The 15,661-nt window shown below is 33.7% G+C and overlaps 3 protein-coding genes across 8 annotated transcripts; 2 read left to right on the forward strand and 1 right to left on the reverse strand.

Moving 5' to 3' along the window:
• Positions 1–725: 725 nt before the first annotated feature.
• On the forward strand, positions 726–9,209 carry LOC120076664 (uncharacterized protein At4g33100). 5 transcript variants are annotated; one of them, XM_090310000.1, is made up of 4 exons: positions 726–1,034; positions 1,135–1,219; positions 1,313–1,423; positions 7,264–9,209. In XM_090310000.1, the coding sequence occupies exons 1-3, from the start codon at positions 946–948 to the stop codon at positions 1,394–1,396; spliced, it is 258 nt and encodes an 85-aa protein (XP_090166126.1). In that variant the 5' UTR covers positions 726–945; the 3' UTR covers positions 1,397–1,423; positions 7,264–9,209. The 5 variants fall into 5 exon arrangements, with proteins under 5 accessions (XP_090166126.1, XP_090166125.1, XP_090166128.1 ...); XM_090309999.1 differs by lacking the exon at positions 7,264–9,209 and adding an exon at positions 4,534–4,732; XM_090310002.1 differs by lacking the exon at positions 7,264–9,209 and adding an exon at positions 4,539–4,732.
• Positions 7,367–11,094, forward strand: LOC150030171 (protein PLASTID MOVEMENT IMPAIRED 1-RELATED 2-like). Its single transcript, XM_090309983.1, has 2 exons — positions 7,367–9,642; positions 9,753–11,094. The coding sequence occupies exons 1-2, from the start codon at positions 7,367–7,369 to the stop codon at positions 10,891–10,893; spliced, it is 3,417 nt and encodes a 1,138-aa protein (XP_090166109.1). The 3' UTR covers positions 10,894–11,094.
• Positions 11,095–11,159: 65 nt separating this feature from the next.
• On the reverse strand, positions 11,160–13,282 carry LOC150030172 (putative WRKY transcription factor 50). Of its 2 annotated transcripts, none has more exons than XM_090309998.1 (4): positions 12,416–13,282; positions 12,051–12,244; positions 11,686–11,818; positions 11,160–11,525 (listed from the first exon to the last, which is right to left on the reverse strand). In XM_090309998.1, the coding sequence occupies exons 2-4, from the start codon at positions 12,226–12,228 to the stop codon at positions 11,405–11,407; spliced, it is 432 nt and encodes a 143-aa protein (XP_090166124.1). In that variant the 5' UTR covers positions 12,229–12,244; positions 12,416–13,282; the 3' UTR covers positions 11,160–11,404. The 2 variants fall into 2 exon arrangements, with proteins under 2 accessions (XP_090166124.1, XP_090166123.1); XM_090309997.1 differs by having other exon boundaries at positions 13,165–13,276.
• Positions 13,283–15,661: the final 2,379 nt, after the last annotated feature.

Consider the following 15,661-nt stretch of genomic DNA (forward strand, 5'->3'; position numbering starts at 1 on the left):
AACACATAATTACACTTCATTCTCACCATACTATAGCATTTTATTTGACAAACATGTTTGATTTGTTTAAATTGATAATCAAATCTTAAAATAATATTTGTTGAATTCTAACTGTTGTATATGGGACATCGAATGATGACTTATGAAATAGTAATTAGTGGCTTATTCACTAGACTATACTTAAATTGATGAATCAAGAAATAATTTGTGTTTCTTTACCTAATATAATTAAAAAAAAATGACTAGTGAAGCTAAATTCAATACAACCATTATAATATATTATTTATAATTAACAAAATTTATCCAAAATATGAATCAAAGATGAAAAATTGGAGAAAATTGCACATCTGACTTATCTTAGAGGCCCAAATGAAAAATACCAACTTTTTTTTTTATAAAAATAATGAACCTTTTGGTGATGTCATAAATGAGTGATGTTACAAATTTGCCATTTCTTCATTTCCTTCTTCTACACTATCAACACGAAACCACACACCAACTTTGGTCGTGAGAGAGAAGAACAACTTTGACTAACTTCGACAAAATTAGAATGCAAGAGAATAAGAGTGCGAGAATGTGAGAACGAGAGAGGAGAACGATCTGTAAGTGAAGAAAGGAAGAGATAGAAGAAATAGAACCAGAGTGAGACAAACTTTTTCGCGTGGACGAGTTTGTTATGATAACTTTACTCGAATTTGTTGTCAAAAAAGAGTAAAAAATACCTCATTTTAAAAAAACACAATGACGAATTTAATTTTTCTCCCAAAATTTGGTTATGGTACAAAACCCACGAAAAAGTAAGCGTTGAAATGAAATGGGTATGGTATAAAGGCACGAGCACAAGAAGCGATTCCGTTGGCCGAGAAAATTCCAAGAGCCGACGCGTCGTTCAGGCTGCTGCTGCTTCGCCGACGGCCATTTGATGGAGTGGTAGTATCTCAATCTATGGGCATCAAGAAAGAGAGCAAAAGCTCCGCTTCTGCAACATCGCGGTGTGCTGATCTCAGGGCTGCGTATCACAATTGTTTCAATCGGTTCGTTTCCATTTTCATTCATTCCCTAAACCTCTCTTAAACCCTAATTCCTTCGGACCCCTAGGCGTTGTTCTACCGATTTCCGGTTTCTAATTTGCAGATGGTACTCAGAGAAGTTTGTAAAAGGTCATTGGGATGAAGAACCCTGCGACTCCGAGTGGCAGAAATACAGAGCTTGCCTCTCGGTATGTCTTTGAACTAACTTTGATTACTACTAGGTCTTGTAAATCTCATCATTCGTTCTTTTGTGGTGATCTGATATATACTCCAATTGACAGGAGCATTTGGTTGATAAGAAGTTGAAGCGTTTCTTGGAAGAGGAAACACTGGTTCATTCCTCCATGAAAGCTGATGGGAGTTAAGAATCAAGATAGGCTTCCTTGTTGATGGTATGCTTGAATTCATTGATTCCTGCAATTACACACACATTTATCTAATTTGTGGCTTTTACGAACTTGAAAACCATGTCTAATTGTAATTCGCCATTCTTAGAATCAGCATACCTGCACCCTTTTGACTTCACCGCTATTAGAACAAATGGAGCGTTTTGCTAATTGAGATTTAAACTATTTGAAGAACCTCTGAACTTTAGTTACTTGATAGAAATTCAACTAGATCAGCTTATGAAGATGACTTATTAATTGAAAAGTTTCTCGAGGACCAGGAAGTTCCTCCTCCATCTGCCTTTTAGCGAGAAATGTCGTTTTTTGTGGTTTATTGTAGGATGCTTGAGGGAGAGGAACAAGGGGGTCTTTAGAGGTTTAGAAAAGGACCCTAGTGAGTCAGCTCTTTAATGAGGTTTCATGTTTCTTTTTGGGCTAAGTTATTCTTAAATTTTTTTTTGTGTAATTATTCCTTAGGTAACATCTCAGTTAGTTGAAAATCCCTTTTTTAGAGAGTGTGCTTTTGTGGGCTTGCTTTTCTGGATGCCCTTGTATTTTTTCAGTCTTTCTCAAGGAGAGTTGTTGATTCTATTAAAAAAAAAAAAAAAAAGGTTTCTGTGTTCTAATAGTGGGGTTCTTCTCTCTGTAGAACTCACTCAAAAGAGCCATTGTTACAGAACCACAGAATTTATTAGAAACTTATTAGTTTTAGTATCTGTAGTAGTTCTGTTCTATTCAAGCTGAACTTCCTTCTCTGTTCAAGCAAATTGCACATAATTAGCTGTTAATATCTGCTGTATGATCCTTCTTTTGATGAGACTTCTATTGGGTAATCTGATAACAACATGAGAATGTGCCATAGTGGAGCATCATGCTCCTAGTGAGCTGCATTCATCTCCACTGTTTTAGAGTCAATATAAAGAGTATAACTTGAGGATTATTGGTGGTGCAATCGCATTTAAGGTGCATTCTTTGTGTTATCTGATCTGAGACCATCCATGCGTTGATTGGTATTTAGAAACTTTTCCTACCATTGAAAGGAAAAATCTAGCCTTCGTTCAAGAGTATCTTTTTCCTTTTTCTGAAGATCATTTATGCTTTTTATAGACTGATATGCCCATCCTCTTTTTGAACATTTCATTTTTTTGAGTGAGATACCGAGCTTTCGTTGAACAAAATGAAAAAATATACAAAGGCATAAAGCAAATCCCCATAAAAAGGGAGACCCTAAAATCTCATAAAGGGACTTCAATCCAACGAAATCAAGATAAAATCATAACCAGGAAGACATTAAACCTTGCCACCCCAAGCCCCACAACTCTCTAAAATTCTTGTTGTTTCTCTTTGAGCATCTCATGAATTAGTTTCTTCTCAATAGTTACTTGGAAATGTAACATTCGATAACTCAATCAGTATATCTTAACTATGTTACAAGATAGGTATAGAGTCATTACATTGAATTTTGATACTCCAGTCCTATTATGTTTGACTTTGAAGTTGGAAAGCTTCAATTTTTTACGTATTATGCATTTTAATGTTATCTAAGAAGGTAGAGCAATGTTCAAAATATTTCTAAATTTATAGTTCTTTCTTTGATATAGTGTTAGCCTAGCCACCTGATGAAATTCAATTTTATTTTGTTTTTGGGCAAAATCTTCTACAAAATAATAAAAAAAAAGAAAATGATTTTGTAATATTGATTGATGAACGGTCGCTTTTGTGCCTTTACTTAGACTTATTAGACTACCTTTTTTGTTCTAAAAGCATATATAAAAAAAAAAAAATCAAGAACAACTTGCAAACAATTCTCAACTTTGAACACAAGTATACTTAAATCTATTCAACATTGTCATTCATGCATATCTATCTGATATTTTGTTTGAACGGATTTTGAATCTTACACTTCCATTCATAGTTCTATGCTTATTTCTTTGGGTAAAAAGATCTGAATTAAGGCCACATCCACTCAAGGAAACATAATAAATTATTGGTAATCCGAAAAGTGGGTCTCATTCAATTATATTTAGTATTGTTTATTTGTGTTTACTGACATATTGACTCATTGAGCCCACTTCCAAATTTGTAATAAAGAAATGCAAATTAATTGACGAGTGGTGGGTGTTCAGTCCAATTGCATTTGAAAATTATCTTGATATTGATATTGTTATTGTTACCATTATAGTTATTGTTATTGTTACTGATACAACATGTGAATTATGAATTTATTGTTATTGTTACTGATACAACATGTGAATTATGAATTTATTGTTATTGTTACTGATACAACATGTGAATTATGAATTTATTGTTATTGTTACTGATACAACATGTGAATTATGAATTTGTCACATTTATTATTATCATTACTATTTGAGACTCTAAATGGTAATGATAATGGTAACAATAACAGGAAATGTAATAAATTCATGATTCTAAGTAAACGTGATAAAAAAAAAAAATTCAATTATATCTGTGATTGTGGTTCATCATGATTAATCTATTGATAGATTCCTATTACAATTATACTAATTTTCATTACGAATTAGTAAACGGGACCAAATTTATTCAACATCAACAAACTTCAAAACCTCTCAACACTTTAGGAAAAAAAAAACCTCTAACCTAAAATTGGAAGGTCTTGGTGTTATTAATCTCTAATTGGTTTCTAATAAAAAAAGGTGGTAGATTATTATATATATATATATACACAATGTCATTGTCTATAAGGGAAAGATCGACTTCTATCATTGAGCGATAGACTCCTATGACTATTCAGTAATAGAAGTTTATAGCAGTCTATTAATGACATTTTGTTATATTTAAAAATAAATAAATTCATTTTTCTTTATTTGAAAACAACCCTATTTTAAAATCTTTTATTCAATAGACCATTCATAAGATAGGTAAAAATACCATACTTCATTTTAGAAGTTATATTATTTTTCAATACAATTTCCATATAGGAAAAAAGAAAAAGAAAAAAAACCTTTCGAGACTTCCTTACGGGGGTAGTCGCAATCTCTCTCGAAGGCAATTTTTTTTTAATCAATATTTTTCAATAATCATTTTCTTGCAATTTTTTTTTTTTTTTTTTGACAAAGGTATCATAATTAAAGTGTAGGGATCAAATCTCGGACCTCGGGGTGGATAGTACGAGCACTATACCAGCCTAAGTTAGGATCATTTTCTTGCCTTTTAAAATCGATAAACTTGCCCCTTCATGGATGGCTATGGATTAATTGGCCTTTCATTGTTGTTTCATGAAAATAAGTCTCATTAATATAAATATAATTGACTTTTCATTCTTAAAGTTAATATGATTGGATCGCTGACTCTCTCATTCAATTTCTTCTGAATTAATTAAATCTCTCAAATTCAACCTTCTAATTGATCTTCCATTAATTTATGTTCCATTAATCTTTTAATCAAATGAATATTAACATCACATATGTATTAAAGTACTCTCTTAGTCTGTGTGTTTTAGTTATATTAACATTTTGGCCATGGTAGTACTTTTCAAGACACAACCATTAAATCCTCCACACCTACAAGGTTTTTACTAAACGAGAAAAAAGAAGAAAAAAAGTGCTCGACACTAAAAAGGTTTTTGTGATTGAATAACACAAATGATCAACGCCCTTGATCATTTTATTTTAGGAAATGTCCCTTTTTTGTTTTGTTTTGTTTTGAAAAAAGGTGATACTAAAATGTTATAAATGACAAAACCTAATAAAAATTGTTAAACCCCATATGTCCCATTGATTTTTCTCAATTTGTGAGAAGGGAAAAAAAAAAAAAAAAGAGAAAAAGAGGAAAAAGAGGAAAAAGAAAAAAAAAAGAAAAAGAAAAAAAAGAGGTTAAACTTGGCCTTGTCGGTGATATCGACGATATTTTTGATATATTGCTGATATTTCAGCGATTCACAATTAAAACGATGTTATCCATTGATTTCCTATCGATACCTTGATTTTGGCGATATTTTGCAATTTTTTCATCCTCACTCCTAATGTGTTTTCTCTAAAATTATCTAATCTGACATTTTAGCTTTGGAATTTTAACCATTTTTTTAGTATTAAATATTTTGGTCTCAAAATTGTATGAGAATTATGATAATCATTATTGATTGTCATTATTTTTTTTCATACAAACAATTTATTTTCTCAATTATTTTAATAAAAGTTTTTCAATTTTTTAAAATAAAAAGTGCAACGCATGCCTTCCTATAAATATATATTTTTGGAAGGAATGCTTTCCCATATTTGACTTTTGGTTTTAACTTGAACAAAGAAATCACATAATCTAATTTTTAATATAAAATTTGTGATAAAATAAAATTAGTATACCCAAACATCAATTCGAATATAGTTTAATACATGAAAAGAAGACGCATTCAATTCTCTCAACATATATAATTAAAATTATTAGTTTTGTGATTGACTTCAAAATGAGGAAAAAAAATGGTCGAAAAAGGTTAAAAAAAAAAGGGAAAGTTTACTTTGTTTTCAGATGTTTTGAATTTAGTTTCTATTTGATTTTTAGATTTCAAAATATTACAATTTTACATTAAATTTCATCATTAAATTTCAAGATTTACACTTTTAATTTTAATTTTGTACTAAATATTCACTTTAATTTTAATATCTATTAATTAATTTAAAAGGATTAAAAGAAGGATCGTTTTTAAATATAGGAAAATGAATCAAAATTTTTATCAATATAACAAAATTTCGAAATAGATAGAGATAGACTGTGATATTTTGCTATTATTTGTAAATATTTTAAACAGTTTTGTCATTTAAAATAATTTTCTTTAAAAGAATTATAATTAATTAAATTTCATTGTTTTTCATCATTACTAAAATGGAATTTATAATTTCACTTCATAATTATTTTTTATTGATTAAATAAACATTAACAAACTTAAAATGATTATTTAAAAAAAAATCAAAGTTAAAAGTATAAATTTCGAAATTTAGAAATTAAATTAAATAAAATGAATATTCAATCCTGAAAAGACGTATTTAGTAAAAAAATCAAGGTTAAAAGTGAGTGTCAAACTTAGAAACTAATAGTCAAATGTATAGGAAAAACGTTTTTTTTTTTTTTTTTAAAATGAAAAAAAAAAAAAACAAAAACAGACATTTATGTAAAGCTTGAAACTTTAGGATGGAAGGTAGGCGGGGTTGTTGGTTAGATTTCATTTCCACAATCAAGAGCCACGCGGGTTCTTCTTCTCTTTCACCCATTTGATCTTCCCGATCTGCCAATCCAACGATTCAGCTTTCAATTCTGTGAACCCCTTTTGCGGATTCGGCTGAATTCACTCGCACTGTAAATGAAATCCTAAATCGAATATTCAATTTTTAAATTTCTTACCATTCCAAGTTCCCGTCTGGCACATAAGACAAGGTATTAATATCTTTCACGCTTTTCCTCTGAAAAAATATGTACTATCCACCGGGAAAGAATATGCTCCATTCCCAGATTGATTTTGGGCTCAGTGCTTGATTATTTTTCGCCTTCCCTCTTCCCGTTTTGAGCGATTAATCTATTACTCTATCTACTTCTTTTGGGTTGCGACAGTTTACTTTCTCTTTTTTCGTGGAGAAGCTGCCCAAATTATTGAATTTTGGTACTGTTTCATTCTCTTTCTTGCTTATTTGGATTGGGGTTGCTAGATTATGTTGTTTTCTGTTTGTTTTTCTATTGAACTTATGGATTTGATTGTGATTTCTGATAAAGGGGAATGGTGTTTGATCATGGGGTTTTCTTATTGTTGATGATGATATTGAATTCCTTTTTACTTTCTTTATGTTCCCCTTTCTTTTTTTGTGTTGTGGATTCAGTGGCTTACCAGAGTTACTGGGAACCCTTTTATTTGTGGAGGTTTTTATGATGAGATTATTGAAACAAGTAGCAGATTGTGGGGTGAGGGGATTCTGATGAAAAATGAAGTCTGAGAATGGTGATGGGTTAGGGGAATCTGATGGGGGAAGGTTGCTTGAGGAAATTGAGGCAATAAGTAAAGCTTTGTACTTGCACAAGGGCCACACAAACTCAATTTTTTGTCCACCTGATGGACGGTCAGGATCCCACTTGGCTGAATCAAGATCAAGATTCAACCAGCGATATCATAAGGATGGGGAATCATTGGTGGATGAAACTGAAAGAAGGTCATCATCTACATGGAACTGGAAGAAATCTTTGAAAGCTCTTACCCATATTCGGCATCGAAAGTTCAACTGTGTATTCTATCTCAAGGTTCATTCCATAGAAGGTTTGCCTTCAAGTTTCAATGGTTATAGTTTAAGTGTGCATTGGAAAAGGAAGGATGAGGTTTTGCAAACTCGTCCGTCTAAGGTTTTCCAAGGCATGGCGGAATTTGACGAGACTTTGATTCACAAATGTGTGATATATGGTGGGAAAAGTTTGGCTAATCACTCGGCGAAATATGACCCTAAGCTTTACTTGATCTATGTTTCTATGCTTGGAGCACCACAGCTTGATTTTGGCAAGCATTGGGTTGACCTCACAAGGATTTTACCTCTTACCTTGGAGGAGCTTGAGGGGGATAAATGTTCTGGGAATTGGTCGACCAGCTTTCGACTTGCAGGCAACGCGAGAGGTGCTAGCCTGAATGTCAGTTTCAGTTTTTTAGTAACTAAGGATGATCCAATGAAATTGAGCGGTCCTGAAAATGTTGTCCAACTCCTGAAGTTATTGCACCATAAGTCAAGGCTTTCTAACCATGATGCACACCTTAATTCTACTAATTTTAACGGGCTCCCAAATCCAGATGGAAATAATTCACATAATCTAGAATATGGATCTATTACCTCTACTCAGATTTTCAAAACAGGAATTTTCGACGAACTAAATCCAAACGTGGAGCTCTCTGAGTCGATTAACCTTTTGTATAGTAAGATGGATGAGGCAGGCCAGCATAAGTCAGAGCATTCAGGTTCTGAGTTGGCTGAGCAGCTCGAATTAAAATCTAATGAGGAACACAAGTCTGATGAAGTAATTGGTGGAGGTAATTATGACTCTGGTGAGTTTTCCATTATTGAATGTGGGATAGAATTAGCTGGGACAGAAGATAGCTTGGATAAAGTTGATCAGACTACTGAGGGCTCCAAAGAAGAAACTATTTCTTTGGATGATGAGATCATAAAAGACGACAAAGTTGCCATTGAGATTAAGTCAAGCATCGTGTTGAAGGATGCAGTTTGCGATATTCATGTAGATGATACTACAGGGGATGACTTCGAATATGAAGAGAATAACCTAACACTAAAGGTGGAAGAAGTTGCTTCAGATGAGTTGAGTTCAGATTCTGATCTCAAGTGGACCTCACGGTCGGTGGAGACTGATTCTCCATTAGCTGTTGGCGAGCTTGTCGAATGTGAAAACGTTATGGATGCCAAGGAGAATTGTGCTAGAAAATCTCTTAGCCTAGACGACTCTTATGAATCAGTGGCCAGTGATTTCCTAAAGATGCTGGGGTTGGAGCATGGTTCTGCGAGGTTTTCAGATCCTGATATATTGTCTCCTAGAGAGCGTTTATTGAGAGAATTTGAGGAGGAATCCCTAATTTTTGGCAATCCATTATTGGATTGTTCAGCTACAGAAGAGTGGCAGGATTTTGGAGGTGTTGATATGGAGTTTGCTTCTGAAAATCAAGATGAGGATTTTGATTTTTCTTCCATTTATGTTGCTGAAGAAGTACAAGAGGAGGGGCATCAGTCCTTGAGAAATAGAAGGAACGCCAAAATTCTTGAGGACTTGGAGACGGAACATTTAATGAGAGAATGGGGCTTAAACGAGAGAGATTTTGAGCACTCTCCACATTATAGTTCAAGTGGATTTGGGAGCCCTATTGAGTTGCCCCTAGAAGAAGAGCCACCAAAGTTATGTTTACTTGGAGAAGGTTTCGGTGCATTTCTTAAGATGAACGGTGGCGGATTTTTGCGGTCCATGAGTCCTTGGCTCTCTCAGAACACTAGCATTGGACAGAGTTTAGTCATTCAATGTTCTGAACCAGTTGTTCTACCTGCTGAATTGGGTCATGATATTATGGAGATAGCACAGAATTTAGCATTAGCAGGAACTGAAAACCTTTCGACACTGGCTAAAAAGTTGATGCCATTGGACAATATAACCGGGAAAACTCTCCAGCAAATGGTATCGGAATGTTCTCCCAGCAGTAGCACAACATTGCTTGAGAGGTCAGCAATTGCAATATAGATTTAATTTTTAAACTTTTGAATTGTAATTCGTGAGTTTTTCATTATCTCAAATCCTGCCAAATTCCTGACTCATCTTCTTTCTGTCACAGAGAGCCTATGATCGAGAATAATGTATTGTGTAGTTCGGTTTCATGCTGTGAAAGGAAAGACCTCGAAGGATTACCATCTTGTAAAAAAGATAGTAGTCTTCAGTCTCTTATGAATTCCGAGATGCATCAAGACCTTGTGTCACCTGATGATCTAGCATGTCTGGCAATGGAAAAGATGGAAACCCTCTTAATAGAAGGATTAAGAATACAATCTGGCTTGACAAATGATGAGACACCAGCACGGATCAGTGCCCGCCCTTTTCATTGTTTGCCAGCCCGTGGACGGAGGCATTCCAATTCGGACAGTTCTTGTAGATTGGAAGGATTAAAGGAACTGCAGTTTATGGATCGCCCCAATACAGCAGGTGATGTTGTTGGGTTGATGGAACTTTCAATAACATTGGAGCACTGGTTAAGTCTTGACGCTGGTAACATTAATGACGATGATAAAAATGGTCAGCACATTATGAAGACTCTTGTGGCTCATGGTGCTAACTATGCAGATATAATTGAAAGACTATCGAAAGATATAAACTCTGGGATATCCAGCAATGAGCTGGGATTGTTTGGGAACAAGCTTGTGGTGGCTCTGATGGTGCAACTTAGAGATCACTTACGTGATTACGAACCAGTTGGCGGCCCGATGATGTGTGTAATGGAGGTTGAGAGGTTTTTTATCAACACAGCTCGTGACACAGCCAGTGAAATGAGCAGTGCCAACAATGGGAATGAGCCATTGCAAGCACAAGAAGACAGTCATGAAACTAACCATAGCCAGCAGAAAGCAGATGGACACTTCGTTCGTGCATTTAAAATCTCTGCTATTCATCTTTTGGGTGTAAACTCTGTGCCTAATAAGATGCAATTCTGGGGAACCACGATGCAGCAGCAATCGGGATCCCGGTGGTTGCTTTCGAGTGGAATGGGTAGAAACTTCAAGCTCCCATTATCCAAATCGAAAGCAATCGTTCAATTTTCGTCACTCGGTACCAAAGCTCCGGCCGGCGATATCTTGTGGAGCATTTCCTCTGATATACACGAGGGAATGATTTCTAAGTCATTGGCTTCGAGTTCACATAAAAGAAACCCAGATATTGTGATCTTGAACCAAAGTATTAATCTACATATACGTTGTAGTTGATCGATCGCTTGACCTTGTATTATAAATCAGAGTTTCCCAATGGTATTTTCCTTTTGTTTTATTTGTAAAGGAATTTGTCAAATCAAAAGTTTTCAGTGTCTTCAAAAGATTACTTTGTTGTATATTGACTTATTCCAGAGCCATTTGTTTGTATATCTATGCATTTTTAGGTTAACAAATTTTCTATACCATGTTCTTTAATCTCGACCACGTAACTTCGAGTTTGATTCCTACCTATGGGCTACGATGAAAGGATTTCATTCAGCTATTCAATCTGTATCAATATGTATTCGATAAAAAAATCTGTCATCAATATATATGTAACAGTGAATATGATGCTGTTTGGTTTGGGGCCTCTACCCCCCACAGAACTCCAGACCAGACAACATCAACCTATTGAAGCTAGAACTTCTACCCAACATTGATTTTCATACTCTGTTTCAATTTCTCCACAGTAAATCCACATTTTCTCATTAAACATTAGAAGATTTGATGTAAAAATAAACAAATATCAAGAACTTTCATGAGTATGAACACCCTCGTATGTCGTTATCACGTACTTCGGATCCTCACGATCTCTTTCCACTCTTTTCTTCACCGGACAGCCTTCGACGGAGCATTTGTAGTAGTTCCTGCATTTCATTGATGGTTAAGCCAATTCAGATTAACAACTTGCACAAACCCACTTATTTTCATTGGGTTTCTGGATCATATTTTCTTAGTGTTCACGTTATCTTAGGACAGAATTGAATGTTCAATTAAGGACACTACTAGTCTTTTTTATTTTCTTACCTTGGATTTGGGCTGTTCTTCACCTTCTTCTTCCCATATTTCCTCCACTTGAAACCATCATCAAGAATCTCGACTTCTGATTTTGTCTTGAATGCAAATCTTTCTCCAACTTCCCTCTCTCTCCCACTGTCTCCTACAAACACCATTCAAGATCATAATTGAGACCACAACCTCTCATTGGTGATTCCATTAAGTTTTTGACAAGTAGAAAGAGAAATGCGAAAAGGGGAGAGAAAAAAAGAGATATTAGGGACTCTCCTTCCAGAAAAATAAGATTTTTAATGGTGGTTAGTAGGAAGATTCCTCCTAATCAATTCAGAATACGAAAGCTAAAATCTAAAATGTAATAAGAGTTATGTGCTTACTGTTGCTAGGCTCTCCTTGGTGAATGGTGTTCCCAACAAACTCATCAACCTCTCCCTCTTGATAAACCGGGTACATCACCGAGTCGGCCAGAGACGAAGAGGTTTCATTCAGCCACCCATCGAACATCCAGTTTGTAAACTCAAACCCCGGCTTCTCGAAAAGATCGCTCTCCGACATAGTGAGGTGCTGGTTACTATTGTAAGACATTTGGAAACGGAGAAACAAAAACAAAGTGACACTTTTGCTTTTGAAACTGAATTCAAAATTTTCAGATATTAAAAAAAAAAAAAAAAATTGTTGTGGTATAATAGAGAATAGCAAAAATATGGAGTGAGTTTAGGTTGACAGGCAGCTTCCCACTGACCTTCCTCCAAACTTAGGAAGCTTCAAAGCTAATGCTTAATATAATGAAAGATGAAGAGCTTCAAAGTGTAGAATATGAAGTTTGTGGGGTATGCCATAACAGATGACTCTGAGTAGACTTTTGCAACTAAATATATGTCCATTTCACTTCAACATTATTATTCTCCCTAAAACCCAACCCCTTCCATGGGCAATCGATATTGATTCAATTCAATCTACGACTAAATCAATGCGTACGAAAAATTCGTCTCGACCATTTTACCTTTTTGACGAAAATATATGTATTAACTAATTGAACCTAATCAAATTGGCGTGCTATTTAAGAGATATAATTTGCATAGGAAATGGTAATTGAATAATTTGTTGGAGCGAATTGTGGCATAATGCGACATCATTTGAGTTGTACATATAATTCAATATATATACCACAAGATTTGACATGTTTGAATTCTAGTGGTATTTGGGAATGACTTTTCAAATATTCTAAAATTTTATTTTTTGAGTGCTTAAAAAGTTATTTTGAAGGGATGTTCAATTTGTTTGTAGTTCAAAGCTTATAAAAGAAAAATACGTATAGCGTGTTTGATAGAGTTTTCAAACAGTAGAAGTTTTTATTCTGGTCTTTAAAAGAAACCATTCCACAAAAGTGGTTTGTCTAGATTAGGAAGAATCTAACTCAAACCAAAAGAACTTGGACATGAAAACCCAATAAGAAGATTGTGTGGAAATGTTTATGAACAAGAAGCCAACCTTATTTGTATTCCAATCATGCAATTGTGTGGAAATGTGAAACCCTGCCATTTTAAATTTAGACCATACAATTTCAATAAGAAGGGAAGAGAACATGTATTTTTTGGTCCTCTTATTTACAAATGGGTTCTTCTTGGGCACATATATAGTTGAAAATTGGAAAATTTTGAATGAGAACATCATTTTCTAAATTTTTGGTAAACATATATCTTTCTTTAAAAGTTATAAAACAAATAAAGTATGTTAGAAAGGAAAAAAAAACCCTAACTTTAGTGTTTTTAAGCTTATATTAATTAGTTTTAGCATATGTTTATTTTATTAGTCCCACAATGCATATGAAATTTACATTTTTATTTTAGTACATAGATTTTTTTAATAAAAAAGGATTCTAATTAATTTCGTAATTTTTACCTTGTTTAAATAGTTATAACTATTTAAGAGAAAGAAAAAAAAAATAATAATTTGCAAAAATTTAAAGGACAAAAGACGTGATTGTCTATTCAAACATGATTGCACTGGTAGATCATGATGTTTCATATATATGGTCTAGATCACGTCCATGGATGAAAGTATATGTCATTTCATCACGTAACCACTTCGATCCAAATAGTTGTAATGAAGAAAATGATATCATTTTTCATTCAAACATATCTCTCCACCATTATATTGTGATGTTTTATATCTATGGTCTAGATCACACCCATACACGAAAGAATGTACTATTTTGTTGTGTAAACACTTTGACTTGAATAATTGTAGCGAGATAAAAAGGATATACATGATTCTGCATATATCCTCTGTTAGATCGTTATGTTTCATATTTATGGTCTAGATCACACTCGTACATGAAAATATACACTATTTCGCCGTTTAACCACTTTGATCTTAATGGTTGTAACAAGGAAAAGAATAGGCCAATATCCAAACATATTTTGGTGGTATATGATACAAGTTATTTCGTAAGGTTAAAGGTTCAATTCTCTATCTTACAACAGTATAAAACTAAACAATAATTATTGGAAATATTATAGGGAATTCTGAACCTATGAGAAAGACCAAGAGATGAAAATAAAGCTCGAGGATAAAGAGAAAATTGTCTCATCTCAAATGAATCCACCGAGACATGACTGTTAGTGAGTGGATGAGAAAATTGGGCCATTTGGCTGAAAAAGCCCCTGCCCAATTTTTGGAGCTTGCCCTTTGCAAGCCCACAACTAGAGTCAATTGGACCATTCAATCCAAAAGGCATACCTTGACCTTGTAGGTTCGAGGGTGAGACTAGCCAGCCTCAACTGGTTTTCCCTCCACTCAAACTTTATCCAACCTTCTCGAGTCCTATTCATAAAGGGATTGAGGAAACTCGAGGTTTAGTCCCACTATGTATAGAATACGATAGCTTCATATTAAATTCATCTTCTTTCCTAAAAACTTGCCCCGATCCTTGTGGTGAAAACTAATTTAAGTATTGAGTGTCTGTGGTAAACACTACACTGATTTGTTATTTTGATTATTTTGCAAGTGATCCCTCCCTCAACTTTAATTTACAAATTTACCGTCATAGTACGTGAAAATCAGTTGAATTTTATTGGCTAATTTTACTATCAACGATATGTGTTATCATTAATATTTTGTGAAAGAGGTAGAGCAAAGAAGGAATGAGAACCTCTCTCTTAGGTGGTTTTAGGTCTAACAATTATATTGAAGTGTTAAGATTTTAAGGCTTTCTTTCTAATTTATCATCTCTCAAAAAGATTCATATATAGAAGATGGTAAAATCTTGCCATCCCTACTAATATTATTATCATTATTAGTTTAAGAAACCCCACACATCCTGTGGTTGATCCCTTCTTCCTTAGTTCAAGGGGGTGAGGATTATTTGAAGGAAAATAAGGGGCATTATAGACCTTCAACTTAAAGTCTTGATATATTTTTTTTATCAAGTTCATTAACATGGGAATGGATATATATTTTGCTAGGTTAAACTAATCATATACCAATCCCATGAAATTTTTGTTGGGAGTCATCTTTCAAATGAGAGTCTTTTATTCACCACAATAAAGTAAAAGTAAAATGGTAAGTAGCTAGATTATATATCGCACAAATAGTCCGCCACATTTCAATCATAAAAAATTGCGAAGCTATAAGACTAATAACAAGAGAGTCATTAACGGGAGGCGGGCGAGATGGAATAGAAGGAGATACCGACGAGGGAAATGAATTAAGTGTCGGTGATATTTGTCTTGAATTATTTGGTAGAGTTGTTCAACTACCTTTGTATTGTCTTTTCGATGTACTTATTGAGATGTGTTTTAATATTGAAAATAAGGTAATTAAAAAAAAAAAAACAAGAGAGTCATATAAAATATAAAATGCATTACAATAATTATTATACATTTCATTATGAAGTATAATTTAAGAATAATATTCTTATTTAAATTCGAAATTCACTTCATCCAAATTAAAAAAAGAAAGGAAAAAAGATAAGAAAAAGAAAAGT

This window comes from Benincasa hispida, unplaced genomic scaffold (assembly GCF_027475165.1).
Source record: "Benincasa hispida cultivar pf3 unplaced genomic scaffold, pf3_genome.v1.1 HicScf501, whole genome shotgun sequence".
In the NCBI taxonomy this organism is placed as follows: Eukaryota; Viridiplantae; Streptophyta; class Magnoliopsida; order Cucurbitales; family Cucurbitaceae; genus Benincasa; species Benincasa hispida.